This window comes from Gopherus flavomarginatus, chromosome 3 (assembly GCF_025201925.1).
Source record: "Gopherus flavomarginatus isolate rGopFla2 chromosome 3, rGopFla2.mat.asm, whole genome shotgun sequence".
In the NCBI taxonomy this organism is placed as follows: Eukaryota; Metazoa; Chordata; order Testudines; family Testudinidae; genus Gopherus; species Gopherus flavomarginatus.
In genome coordinates, this window is record NC_066619.1 from 150,969,918 (window position 1) to 150,984,563 (window position 14,646).

The 14,646-nt window shown below is 44.3% G+C and overlaps 1 protein-coding gene across 5 annotated transcripts in view; it reads left to right on the forward strand.

Moving 5' to 3' along the window:
* Positions 1–74: 74 nt before the first annotated feature.
* The window catches only part of WRN (WRN RecQ like helicase), a 107,692-nt gene continuing 93,120 nt past the window's right edge, over positions 75–14,646 (forward strand). The window contains exons 1-5 of one of the 5 annotated variants that reach the window (XM_050944971.1): positions 81–171; positions 674–1,120; positions 4,987–5,682; positions 7,569–7,756; positions 10,167–10,285. In XM_050944971.1, the coding sequence (XP_050800928.1) occupies positions 10,214–10,285 (72 nt within the window). In that variant the 5' untranslated portion in view covers positions 81–171; positions 674–1,120; positions 4,987–5,682; positions 7,569–7,756; positions 10,167–10,213. Of the gene's footprint in view, positions 172–479; positions 1,121–4,986; positions 5,683–7,568; positions 7,757–10,166; positions 10,286–14,646 lie in introns of those variants that run through there. The other 4 variants (XM_050944969.1, XM_050944973.1, XM_050944974.1 and 1 more) reach the window with 4 other exon arrangements.

A 14,646-nucleotide genomic window follows, 5' to 3' on the forward strand; every position in this document is an offset into this window, starting at 1 on the left:
GCATGCACCGCGATAGGGCCTCACCGGACATGCGCGTACCCTCGGGTAACCTTCCAGCCCCGGCGGAGGGAGGTGACGTCTTACGGGCGACGGGCTGATGACGTTGCGTTGACGCCGCCGGCGCGCGGAGGGTCTGAGCGAGTCGGGGGAGCGTAGGACGCGGTGCAGCAGGTCAGGGGACCCCCAAGGCGGAGAATGCCGGGCGCCGGCCTCCCCTCTCCCCGCGGGCGGGCGGTCCCCGGGGTCCTAGCGCGGGGCGGCCTGCACCCGGCCGCTGCCCGAGCCCGTCCGGGGCCTCGCGGCTGCTGCAGCTGGGTCCGTCCGCGGGAGCTGCCGCCTCGTGCCCGTGCTGGTCCCCGGCTGCGCGGCGGCCGCGGGCGAGTCTCCCGGCCGGGAAGACAGACTCGCGCCGGGCGAGCGCGCGTGCAGCAAACAGCCGGGCGGCCGCGCTGGCTCTGAAGCCGAGGGCGAGGGGGTGTCGGGTGGGCTTTGGAGCCGGAACACCCACGTGGCTGTTTTTAGTGGGCCTAGCGGGGGGCCTGCTAGTCACAGTCCGTCTCCCTGCGCTGGGCCACTCGCCCTAGCCGCAGCGTAGCCCTCCCCGGAGAGGCGTTGGGCAGCAGCTTCTGGTTCACTGCTCTGGCTGCCCTTACCCCGGCCTCTTCCCCCGCAGGTCTGCGCTGAGCTCTTCAGCCCTCACTTCTGCACAGGTTGTCTTCCCACTGCTTCTCACTCAAGAACACGCCGAGGACTTCTGGCCACGGGAATCCCGGTTGGGGGGTCCTTTTCTAGTATTGCCTAGTGAACCTCAGGAGCTTTGTTGGGACAAGGCCGGGCATCCCTATTTGGGAGCAGGGATGCTGAGCGGTAAGAGGGTCATGTCCTGCTAGTAGGCATACGTGTGTGCAGGACACGTGTGCACACACAAATAAAGCTAAATGAAGTGAAATAAATTTTTTGGTTAGAGAATTCCAGCTTCCAGACTCAACTTATGCGGCACATCTGAGTTGGAGCGACTTCTACCAATGGAGGGTCTCAATATACAATACGTGACTCGCAGGGCTTTGGAGTGGAGCCCGGAGCTGGAGCACAGAGCAACTCTGGAGCGGTGGAGCTGCAGGTTTTTGCCTGGAGTGGAGCTGGAGCACAGCTCCAAAGCCCTTGTGACTGGGAAAGGGACTGTTACATACTCTTCGATTTCCTTAGAGTGATGTGCACTTGCTTTGCACTAGCGACTATTTTTGATGGGGCTGTATCTAGAATATGTCACTCTTTCTCCACCCTTGATGTGAATAACAAGCAAATTATGGCAGGTGGATTTAAAAAAATCATGCTTTCTGCCCATCAGTGCGTGTTCAGAGGTGTTATGGTATTTGGGTCTGGAGGTGAGGGACAGAATCAGCCTTTCTGTTGAGACTCAAGGTAGAGGTATGAGGGGGGAACATTGTGTATGAAAGGGGGTTCTGAAGTGTAGCCCTATTAGTCCCAGGATATTAGAGAGAAGATGGGTGAAGTTAGGTAATATCTCTTACTGGACTAACTTGTTTCTGTGCTATTTCCTGGCTGACCATTTTGATAAGTTTTGGTCCATTTTTATAGCAGTTATAGTGAAGGGAGAAAAATCATTTTTTTAGGTGACTTCTGAGAACATTGATTCAAAGTGAAACGCATTAAAAACCATTCCTGGCAGAAGTTCATTACAGTATATATGTCAACACAGGTGCTAATATAATAGCTGTGAATACTGTATAGCTAGAAATTAAATGCCACAAGCATTGGTAGTCTACAGATGCTTGTCTATAGTCAGTCTTTGCACAAATTTAACTAAAGTGGTGGTGGTGGTGGTGGGGTACTTAAACCAGTGCAGTCCCCTAGAGTGTAGTGTTTCAGAAACATATTGTACTGATGTAAACTCTGTGGAGAGTCTCCTGATGGATTGATTCTTCCTCTTCATTTGTGTTGGGGAACCCTTTTTGTGCTGCATTATGCTCATGCCCATAACTCTTATGCATATGCATGAAGGTTCTGAATCCTTTTTCTTTATTGGGATTTCTGCACCCCATAAAATGTGGGGTACCTTGCTTTTCATAAGCTAGCCTCTTAATTCCCATTATTTTTATGAGCATTTATGACAACAAGTCCCCACGGCAACATGCGGTTGCTGCAGTATTTTCCATGATGTTACAATCAGGGGCCATGCAGTATAGATGGGTACATTATGGCACATTTTCCTGAATATCACCCATTGGCACATTGTTTACAGTAATCTTGTAACTTCACCGGTACAGGAGTATGTCAACCGTTCTTTAGGTCTAAAGCCTAATACAGGGGTTCTCAAACGGGGGGTCGCAAGATTATTAGCTGAGGGGTTGCGAGCTGTCAGCCTCAACACTGAAGCCTGCTTCATCTCCAGCATTTATAATAGTGTTAAATATATAAAAAAATGCTGTGTGAAAGGAGTCACCGCTACAAAAGTTTGAGAACCATTGGCCTAATATGACTAAGCCACAGTTTTACAGGCCTCAGCCTTACTTTGTTTATATACCTAATATATAGTCATCGCTCATAAATAATTGTCAGCATTATATCCCTATAATACTATTGTATTTATTCCTATACTTGTATCTACCTCTGTTTGTCACACTTGATTACATACGAATTAACCACAACAGAAATAATTATATGAAATAATTGGCCACAGAGAACTGCGAAGAAATAAATGTTAGCGAAATGCCATCCTTTTTTCTCTCAAGGATGGTTTTGTTATGAACAAACTTCTGCATCTACATTAAAAAGGTAGGGTCACATTTCCGGAGAAATTATAACAAGCCTTAATGAGATCAGACAGAAGATATTTTGAGTCATGCTTTATTTCTTTATATTGTTTGAGAAGATTTTTTTTTTTTGATTGGAAGCAGCACAACTTACTAGCAATAATATAACAATAGCATTGGCTGAAAGAGGCAAATTTTCTACACATCATAGGCTTAAGCTGAATTGTAGGCTATATTAATTGCTTTTCATATTGATAATTACTGCTTGTTGCTTTCATCATGATCACAGAAGAGATTTGGACAAAAGAAGTACCAGAGTTGCCTGTTAAAATAAAGAAAATGGTAATTACTAATACTGGTAGTTGGACCAAAAGTTGAATGATTCTGATTAAGTGGGCCTCTGCCTAAATCTTTTACTTACCCAACTTTATACTTATTTCCAACTAGAATAATTTTTGATTGCTGGCATTAAATCAATTGGCAGTTTAGGATGCTAGAGGCAGCTGTGTTTTACTTTTTTTTTTTTAACGCAGTGGAATACTGCAAAGATCAGTTTCTCTTTCTGCATCAAAATAGTGAGCATTGTAAAATGAAGCAGTAATAGTGTTTTAACTAAAAAGACAAATTTGTTATTTGTAAAAGCACCTTGATGCAATAAGATTAATGTAAAAGGTCTCTTCTCCCAGGGATTTATGTACATATCTAGTACTTTTAGTGCTTGAGGACGAGGCTACAGTTTTGTCACGGATGTCATAGTGGTCATGGAAACTGAGTTTGAATAAAGTCTATGAGATGCCCCCAAACCAAGTGGCAGTGTGACCTAGTTCACTCAGGTTTGGCATGTATGCCCCTTCATTTCTGGCTAACTTTCTGTGCATCAACATTATGTGCTAGGGTGTAACACCAATCAAACTTGCCCGTCTGTCCCTGGGACAGGAGCCACTGCTACAGAGTGAGCTTGGAGTGGGCTCACTTTCCAATCCCCTCTTCTTCTTTCCATGATCTGTCATTGTTTATCTAAACTTCTGCTGTGAAATGTTTAAAGATTGGCATGACCATCATAGCCCTACTTGTGTGAACTAGACTTAGGGGAGAATAAGACCCTTGGTGTGATGAACTGCAGTGCACTAGGGTATTATCACACATTCATACTATTCTACCTCTTTATTAGTGGTCTAGATCTAGAAGAGGAACCAAAAGGTCATTAATGAAATTTGCAGAAGATATAAAACTGGATGGTGGGCTGGCGGGACTGACTTATGAAGGAGGCTCTTTGTTGCTTTAAAACCTCATGTCATGGACCGGGGACTTATTGTGCTAGGTGCTGTACAAACACACCAAAAGATGGTCCCTGCTGCAAAGTTCAGGACGAGGCAACAGGGGAATGCAGACAAACAGACTAGGGAGCATAAAGAAACAAGGATTGGTTAGCATGCTAGGCAGTGGGCTCACCACACTTGCTGCCCAGTGGTTGTCAAGAGTTTTGTAGGTATTGCAACAAAGGGGAGAATTAAGAAGAGATGTGAAAGAGGACAATGAGATGGCTTTGAGGGTATTTATGGGGCGCTCATCCCATGTGTACAGCATAGTGAGAGAGAGCCTGGAGGTGCTTGTTTAACATGTAACAAGCGGGTGATGAAGACAGCCTTCATTGGCAGGACAGAGGCAGGAGCTGAGATCTTGATAGCATGTGAGAGAGGATAGGCAGTGTGGGATAAACTCTGAAAGGCCTTGGAAGTGAAAACATTGTATTAGATGAAATGGAGAACAGGGAGCCAGTGGAGGGATGCAGAGAGAAGGGAACATAGCTCCTACAAACTTTTTCAGGTAAACACCAAGGTAGGAGATGAATTATGTAGGGTGGTGTGAATGTCATAACTGGAAAAGGAATGTGTTGGCTGACTCTTCAGAAAAATGTGGACACAGATCTAATAGGCTGCAGAATGATTTCTCAGTAGAAGTGTTGGAATTGGCATTTATTGAATCTGTATATTTTTTAATAAAGCATGGCAGACAAACAGGAAGCTTCCCATTTCTCCCCCCACTCCTTTTTTTAAATGCTGGTTGCAATACACAGTGATCCCTTCCAACCACAGCACGCTTGAGAAAGCGTGGTTATGTAACCCAGATTTCACCAAATGGGGGGCGGATTACTTGTTGAATTGTTATTGGCTTAAAGGTTAGCATCCAAAACTTCCTTCCATTTCCCCAGGTGATGCGATATCACTCTTCTGAGGGTAACAGAGACAGAAAGAGAGCAAATGCTGTAAGCGTCTGGGTACAGAGCTGGCCCTTACGCTGCAATTCTCTGTACTGCAATGATGCCAGCAGAGTTAATCTGGAGTGGCTCGGACAGTGTCCTACTGTGGTGGACAAAATAAGACAGCCGTTCCCAGAAACCTTCTGCAAAGTATTGTGAAGAACCTCCATGAAAGCTTCCTAGAGATCTCCATGGAGGATTCCAAGGCCATCCCTGTGCACGTAAATAGTTTTATCTGAGAGCACCCTCTGCGTAGCTGAAGTGGCCACTGATACCTACTACACCTACTTTTTTTGTTCAGATTAAACATAAAAAACAACAGCGTGTAATCCTACAGTTTGATTGGAAATGTGTACTCACCAGAGCTGCCTTCATGGCATCACAGTCCACCAGCAATTGGTCTTGTAAAGGGGTGGGTTCCAGGACAAAAAACAGTTCTTGGCTGTCAAGGAGAATGGATCCTCCTCTTGCCTGCCTCGCATACTCCTCGTCATCAACAATATCCTTCTTGTTGCTTGAGGCCACCTGGAGCTCCTGGGAAGTAGCCATAGAGAGTTTTGGGATAGTGGTGGCATTACCATAATCGCATGCAACTCCTCATAAAAGCAGCATGTCTGTGGAACATCTATTCGTCTCCCTTGTCTTACGGTACGCTTGCCCAAGCACCTTTATCTTCACGCAGCACTGCTGCATGTCCCTCATGCAGCCCTTTTACTCCCATGATTTTGGCATAGATGTCAGTGTTTCCTCTGCTGGATTGGAGCTCTGCCTGCACAGACTCTTCTCCCCACACACCAATAAGATCCATCACCTCCTCTGTACTCCATGCTGGAGCGCGTTTGTGGCCTTGAGTCTCTCTGATCAGCTGTGCTGACGAGCTCTCCACGCTGATCAAACAGGAAATGAAAATTCAAAAGTTTCCAGGGCTTGAACAGGGGAGCGGCTGTTTCCTGTGTACCTGGCTGATGTGCAGTGGAGTTGAAAGTGCTCTCCAGAGCAGTTACGACAGAGCACTGTGTGACACTTCCTGGAGGCCAATTCATTCAAATTACACAACGCAGTGTTTACGCTATCCCCATGTCGAATCAAGCCCTACGCCTCTCGCTGAGATGGAGTACAGAAGTCGACTTTACAGGCCACTTAGGTCGGCGGAAGGGACTTGATAGTGTAGACAGACAGATTATTAAATCGATCTAATGTGGCTTATGTTGACCTAACTGTAGTGTAGACCAGGCCTAGGTGTGAGAAGATGAGACCTAATTCTACAATCTTGAAGAACCTGGTAACCAGAAACAACAAATTCAATTCACTAACCACAGATAATACTTCCATTGTTTGTTTAAGTAGTTTTAAATGCAAAGCATGTTTTGATAAACATTTACTTATGTATCCAGCACATTAAAGTAATTTTATTTAACTAATTAAAAAAAGTAAGACTTTTTGTGTTTTTAATTGAATTTCCATCCAAATAGAGCGTGACAAAAAATAATGAATAAAAAAATTGTTTACTAAATAAGAAATGCATAATTCACCATTTTCTAAAAATTAAGGATCTGAATAAATATAAATTGTTATATAATTGCTTAAATAAATATATATAGATTTAGTGCATCCTCCTGATTAGCAAAAAGAATGCCCAAATTTAGCTGTAAAGGCCAATTTAATTGCAAACCAACATGTTTACCAACCAATGAGAATCAGCCTTTCTTTAGAAAAATAAAAACTACAAAAGCAAACTAAGATTAAAATAAATTATTTAACTCAGTTTTCTGCTTGCTGATTAAATCATGATTACATTGCTTTGATTTAAATCAATCCACCCTGCCACACAGAGAACATCTAATTGAATTAAAGTCTGTATAAAACCATTTCAGTGTAGTGAGGGTACCAGGACTAGCAAGGATTGAGGACCACTTGACAGGAACCACAGTGGCTTCTGTGGCATATCTTGGGTACATCCCAGTAGGGAAAAATCTGTAGTGCTGCAACTTGAAGGCCAGTATGTACTTTTCACCAGGCACGACTCCATGTGCTTAGCATGGCACTCCAGTGCTCAATTTGGGAGAGCAGTGCTGCAGTTTGTATTTTTGCTAAGAGCTCCTCAATACTGCTCACTAATCTCCCACAAGTGGGACTGTACAGAGGCTCAAAGAAAGAGAGGTTATCCACTAATCACCTGTTCTTTCACACTCAATGACCACCTTTCCCTTCACCTCAGAGTCCTGTGTAACATCAGGACACTGGTTTGGGAGAAAGGACAGGAAGTTAAGGAGATGAAGTCTCTTATAGCCTTAGTTGTTGAACGTTTGATGCCATGAGATGGCACTTGCACATGTGTGCTCTCCCCTCCTCCCCCCCACCCTGGTGGGTGCGGCCTTCCAGAAGGTGCTGTGTGCTTGCCACCGGTGGACAACTCCCGTAACTGTCGATGCAGACAGGAGACTAAAACATTAGGCACCAATAAGTAACTTCTCTTTATCTCCTGTCACTTCCTCATTTACCTAGTCTATGTTATCTTCTCTCTCTTTGCCCAGGCTCTCCCTCCTTCCTGTTGTTAATCTTCTTTCATCTTAATACTGGCCTACCAGTCCTCTGCCACTCACAGTCATGTTGCCCTCTCTGGTGGCTGAGTGGAGGGGAAGCTGCTGAGGATCTTGTGGGCTGAGCTGTGTGCATTTGTTGTGTTGCCCCTGATCTTTGCTACAGAACTCAAGAGAAAGCTGTTAGTATCTGTTAGTAAATATTATCCCTATTCTTTTTTTCTGTTTGATTAATTTATATATTAACTATTCTTTAGAATCTTTATCTTCAACAGAGAGTGTGTCTGAATTCTAAGGCACAGAACCCTGGCTCTTGACCGATAGAGAACCCTGTGCAGGAATGTTCTCTATTATACCGTATTTTAAAAACAATGAGGAATCCTTGAGGCACCTTAAAAACTAACACACTTATTTGGGCATAAGCTTTCGCGGGATAGGTGTGTATTGTAGTTTTAAGAACAAATAGAGCCAGAAGGGTACCCAGAAGTCACCTACTACAGGACAGGCCCAACAAAGAAAGTAACGGAACTCCACTAGCCATTATCTACAGCCCCCAACTAACACCTCTACAGTGCCTCATCAGGGGTCTACAACCTATCCTGAAGGACTATCCCTCACTCTTTCAGATCTTGGGGGACAGGCCACTCCTTGCTTACAGACAGCCCCCCAACCTGAAGCAAATACTCACCAGCAACCACATGCCAGATAAACTAACTCAGGAACCAATCCCTGTAACAAACCATGTTGCCAACTCTGCCCGCATATCTATTCAAGGGACACCATCATAGGACCCAACCACATCAGTCATACCATCAAGGGCCCGTTCACCTGCACATCTACCAATGTGATATATGCCATCACGTGCCAGCAATGGCCTTCTGCCATGTATATTGGCCAAACTGGACAGTCTGCACAAAAGAATAAATGGACACAAATCTGACATCAAGAATTGTAACATTCAAAAACCAGTAGGAGAACACTTGAATCTCTCTGGACACTCAATAACAGACTTAAAAGTCACCATTCTTCAACAACAAAAAAAAAAATCAGAAACGGACTTCAACGAGAAACTGCAGAACTGGGATTAATTTGCAAACTTGACACCATCAAATTAGGCCTGAATAAAGACTGAGTGGCTGGGTCACTACAAAAAATAATTTCCCTTCTGTTGATACTCACACCTTCTTGTCAACTGTTTAGAATTGGTCACATTCACGCTAACTGAATTGGCCTCTTCAGCACTGACCCCCAACTTGGTAAGGCAACTTCCATCTTTTCATGTGCTGTATATACCTGCTTACTTGTATTTTCCAGTTCATGCATCTGATGAAGTGGGTTATATCCCACAAAAGCTTATGCCCAAATAACCACTGATATAGGGCATATACATAATGGTTACAGAAGCATATATAGACTTGGGAAACTAATAAGGGATGATTGTTACAGTAGATGTTTTCTGTTGGGGAGTCAATAGGGAAGATTGATTATGGGGTAAGAAGGACCCATTGAGAGAGATTATCTTGACGAATTGTTAGTCTTCTCAGCTGTGAATAATCAGGCCTTCACACATAAACCAGGTAAACTGAGAATGCATAGAAATGACATCAGAACATATGTTCCTGGGGAATATTCTTGCAAAAAAGGTTTCTTTGTCTACAACCCTATATAATGATATTGGTAAAGGAACTTCACTGGAGGAATGAGGGCTGTGCTTCCCTCCAGATACACTGAGACAGAGCCATCTCTTGGTAGGGTAGTAATGTATCTGTTTCTGTATTCTGTGTAGTGCTGGACTAACCTCTGATTCATAATCTTATATTAAATAATTCCAATTTAGCCCATAGTTTGAAAATCTTGAGTCATTAACTCAGACATGCAACAGAGCAATGAGTTGAACTGGAACTGCTGGAGACAGCACAATGGGCAGTGTAATCGTACCGAGAGCTGGTAAGACCAGCATTGTGTGTTGCTGCTCCATTGGTTCCTCTCCAACACAACTTGGTGGGGTGGGAACATTCAGGACTAATCCCCATAGCAGAGGCAACCTGCTCTCATCAGAACAACGTTCCTACTCTCTGCTGCAGAGGGAGTTTCAAACCATGAATTGTGTGAACAGCATGTAACTCTTTCTGAGTAAGAAGGCTAGCTAAAGAACAGAACTGTTCATCGCTAGATTAAGTGTTAAACAAAATCCCTAGGATTTCTTGGTATATTAGCACCACAGCTGTTAATGGCTGAATTACTTTAGTGGAAAAATACACAAGTCATTTAATCCTAAATTAGTTGGTGCTGTCATAATTTGTAAAAGACTTTACTGAACTTTCTCTCTGGAGGATATTCTGAGATTTTCTTCTTTCATGTGTTTTTTATACATTCGTGTGTACATGTAGCAGATGATGAAACTCTGATGAAGAACTCTTGCATTTACCTAGTTACGTACATTTCCTTCCCTGTGGACAGATTACTTGAGCCTAAAGTGATCAGCTAAAATGAGGACCCTGGGGGACTCAGAATGATAAAACAGCAATAATAGCTCTCATTCCTATACCGACTGTACACTTACTGCCTTTTTTCCCCCCTTAAATTTTACAGAACAAAAATAACAGAAATGCAGGAGAATTAATCATATAGAATTGAAAATGATTTCGCCACATCATAAACTTCCTCAGTGGATGTCTGCACAGAGTAAAGACGATGTGGGTGACAAAAAGGTAGGATCTGATGTGAAAATCCAGTTGTGCTACCTTACATAGATGGTTTGGACTAACGTTAAATTTTGTTGCATTTTCAGCTTGTACCGTTGTTCCAGTATTCATTGTTAATGTATTTATAGCTTGTCTGTAGATTAATTGTATATATGTGGTACATTTTTGATTGATGATCCATTTTGCCGTACAGAATTTTTCATTTGACAGAACAACAATCTTAATATAAATTTCACCATGTAATAAGTTAGTACCTGTTAATAAATAGTAATACTTTTAGTTCTTTCTTTCTGTATATTTGATTCATTTATACATATTAACTATTCTTTAGAATCTGTATCCACAACAAAGGGTATATCTGAATTCTAAGGTCCAGACACTGGTCCTTGACTAGTAAGTTACCCTATTTCGGAATGTATTCATTATGCTGTATTTAATAACTTCAAGGCACTTTCATGTCTCTCAAACTCCAGATATTCTTGGAAACCAGCTCCTTAACATATATAATGTTGACATAAGCATATATAGACTTGGGAAACTAATAAGAGATTATTGTCATAGCATATGTTTTCTGTTGGGGGAATCAATATGGAAGACTGATTGTGGGGTAAGAAAGACCCATTGAGAGATATTAACTTGAATAATTGTTAGTTCTCTCAGCGGTAAATAATCATGTCTTAACACGAGAGAATATATAGAAATGACATCACAACATATGTTTCTGGAGAATATTCTTGGAAACTGGGTTTCCTTTTTGGAACTCCTATATAATGATAGTGATATGAAAACTTGGCGGGCGGGGGGGAGGGATTGAAAACTGCACGTCCCTTCCAGATGCAGGTAAGATACATATACAGCTCTTAGTCTGACAACAAAGGGTAGTAATGTATTTACTTCTGTATTCTGTATAGTGCTGCATTTATCTCTGATTAACTTGTTATTTCAACAATATCGAGTCGTTAACACAAACATGCAACAAATAGAATCCGCTCTGTCTGTCTATCAGTGACTAAACAACAACATGGTATGAGGATTAAATTAATAGCAGTCAAGACATGAGTGTTACTGTGTATAAAACACTGGGTAGTACATTACTGTAGCTGATCATCTGAGTTTGCTATACTTCAGTGCTATGGAGTAACAGCAATTGCTCCACAGTTAAAGTTGCAGCTGAGCCTTCTTTATAATCATGATTATGACCTCCTTTTAAAAACCAGAAAAACTGCTGCTATTATAGCAAATTTTATTTGTCAATTGTTGGAGGCTCCAGCATGGCACTGGGGAGCACAGGCCATTGGCTGCACAGAGGTGGGAGATCATGCTACAGCACCCACCGGGACATGGACTCAACCGTGAGGCTGTACCCAACCCTGACACAGCCAAGGACTGGACGTGTCCCAGAAACATCCCAGGGCTCTGCCCCTCTGTGCCAGGTGCACCAGGCGGGGACAGGCAGGCTCAGCAAGGCCAAGTGTGGAGGGGCTTAGTTTGGGGGGATCCAGGTGCGGATTGAGAGGGTTCTGTGTGGGGCAGTCTGGATGCGGGTGGCTCAGTGGGGGATCTGGATGCACAGGAGATTGTTGGGGCGATCTGGGTGCAACGCTAATGGGACTCTGCAGGGAGGGTCCAGGTGAAGGTGGTTGAAACTCAGCGAGGGGGAGGTCAGGTGTGTAGGGGGGATAGAGCTTGGTAGGGGGTATGGGTGTGGGGGCCTCAGGAGAGGCCCAGATCCTGGGGCAGTGGGGCTCAGTGGGGTGGGGATCCAGGTGCGGCTGGTTGAGGCTCAGTGGGCTGGGGATCTGGGTGTGGGTGGCTTGGTGGGGTGGTCCAGGTGCTGTGGGAGTGGGGCTCATCATGGCGATTCTGAGTGTGCGGGGCAAGACTCAGCAGGAGAGCCTAGGTATGAGGAGGTCTGGATAACGGGGCATGGGTGGATGGAGGAGCAGCTCCCTGTACAGCGATCGCTCCCCCTGCAGCTGAGTAGAGATGGGTGCGGGGAGTGGAGGGGGAAAGAGTTTGCAGAGCTTCTTGCAGCTGGGGGAGAAATCTGAGGGTGGGTCTGACCTGGTCTCAGATGCTGTGCACGGAAAAGGAACCAGCCAGGAATAGCAGCTGAGTTGGCGCAGGGTAGGAACCACCAGCCGGGTCTTCCCCGGTCCCTCTTCCTGCCTCACAGTGATTTACCTCTCTGCCGGCTGCCCTGGGCCCACAAAACATACCGCGGGTGGGGTAGGGGGTTTGCATGACCGCTCTTGTGGCTTCCTTTTGCTTCCCGTCAGAAAGTAATTTTTCTGCAGGGAAGCAAAGAAATCTGTAGGGGACATAAATTCTGCACATGCGCAGTGGTGCAGAATTCCCCCAGGAGTAGTACATGGAGCTGCTTACAGAGAAGACTACATGCATCAATAGTTTCTGGTGCACAGGAACCCTTATATTCCAGGAGATGTGCACAAAAAACAAACAAAAACCCATACTTCTCTGTTATGAGCAGAAGTTGCACGTTACAAGACAGCAGTTGAATATAAGTGGCACCTAGTTATGTACAAATTTTTTTGCTTATGATCAATAACTATCAACAAAGATCTGAAATGCAGTTCCCCTCACCCCCAAAGGCTGCAGCTGATCTTGTCAGGATATACCTCTCAATCAAGAGATGGAAGCACTGCCATGGACAAATGTCAGCCAGAGCCAAATTATAAATCCTTTCTATTTAAAAAAGAAAAAAAAGAACCAACCCCCCCCCCCAATAAAATAAAATAAAATAAAATAACCAAAACTGAAAAGAGAATTCAAAGGATATAAAAACTGAAATTTCACACCAAAAGGCTACTGCCTACATTTACAGAGAACAATTTGATTTCCACTTTAGAATGTAACCGTAACTGTGGAGATGATATTATGTCCATGATATGCAATGTGGCCAGATTGTGTTGCCTTGAAGGTGCTATGGATTATTTTTCTCCTGTGGGTCTGACTCAAGGTTGTTTCCAAAGCTAGGTGTTTCTTACTGTAGCGTGTTAGGCTGGCTGCCAAATAACTGATGGCTTGTCTTTGGTACAAAATTGTATGTTCTGTACAGAGTAGAATTAGCTAATGTGATGCTGCCAAGGACAAGCCATGTTCAGCATTGTGTCAGGTGTTGAAGGATAAACCCTGATCTACACTGACCGCATAGTCACAGCCAGCATTGTTTGATTACTCTAATTTTTAGTCCCGTCCTAGTGCTGTTAATGTGTAGCAAAGACAAGGCCTGAGCCATGTCTTAGACATAATAAGTTGCTTTATAAGAAGGAACAAAATAAACATTTTAACCAAGTAAAGATGAGAGGAAATATCAACTACAATTGATATTACACTTAATATTTAAAAGGGAATTTTTAATCTTCAGGGCACCTGACTAATAATTTAAATAAGACTCTTCTGCAGCCCAATGTTTCACATGCTCCTGGGTGTTTGGGCTGCGCTCCTCTCTGCAGCGTTGTGGAGGTAGATCAGCCTTTAGGTGCCGCATGCTCTAGTCACGCCCTCTCTGCTGCTGCTTGCTGCCAGACTCTGCCTTTGCAGCAGCAAACGGTGGCAGTTTCTGTTTCTCCCACCCTTATTCTTCTGTGTTCGCTTGTTTTGCCCATTTTTTGTGAAGTGGGGAGCGGTGTTCTCCCTCTTCAGTGATCCTCTTCCTCCCTGGGTTGATTATCCCTCAGGTTTAATCCTCCTTCAATCTCCACTGCAGCGTCTCCCTACCTGCTCTTCTCCCCCTGGGAGAAGCCAGGAAAGCACTGGGTCAAATCCAAGCGATGCTCTATATGTGATGCAGCCTTTCCAGGCTCAGCAGATGGGGAGTTGTGCCCAGACTGCACCCAGCCTTCTGTCTCAAATTCTCTTGAGGAAGTGAATTAGGGATGATAAGGGCAAGCACGTTCACAAGAGCCCCCCCACCTCAGGATCTGTACCATACAAGAGCCAAAGGCCTCTATTGCTGAGACATCAGAGGTGGATGCTGCAGTAGCATCCCTCACGGGGGATATGATTATTCCCTTAGGAGTGGAGTTCTCCCCGAGGGATCCCATAGATGGAAAGATGGAACCCACTCTCCAGAAGGACTTTGACGTCTCCTCTGCCACCCTCCAAGCATCTTTGGCAGTTCCCTGTTTGGCTGGAGCATCTCTTTCCTGGACTGAAGATCTCAAAGGCCTTAAGTCCAGAGATCACCTTGACTTTGGTTCCATTTTAAAGAGCATCTCACTAATAACAGCATTTGTAGCTGATGCCTCAGTGGATGCGATCAGGCTGTCAGTCCAAGCCATGGCTTCTAGCTGAATAGCCAGGCACCACCTATGGCTCTGACCCTGGAAGGTGACTACTGACTC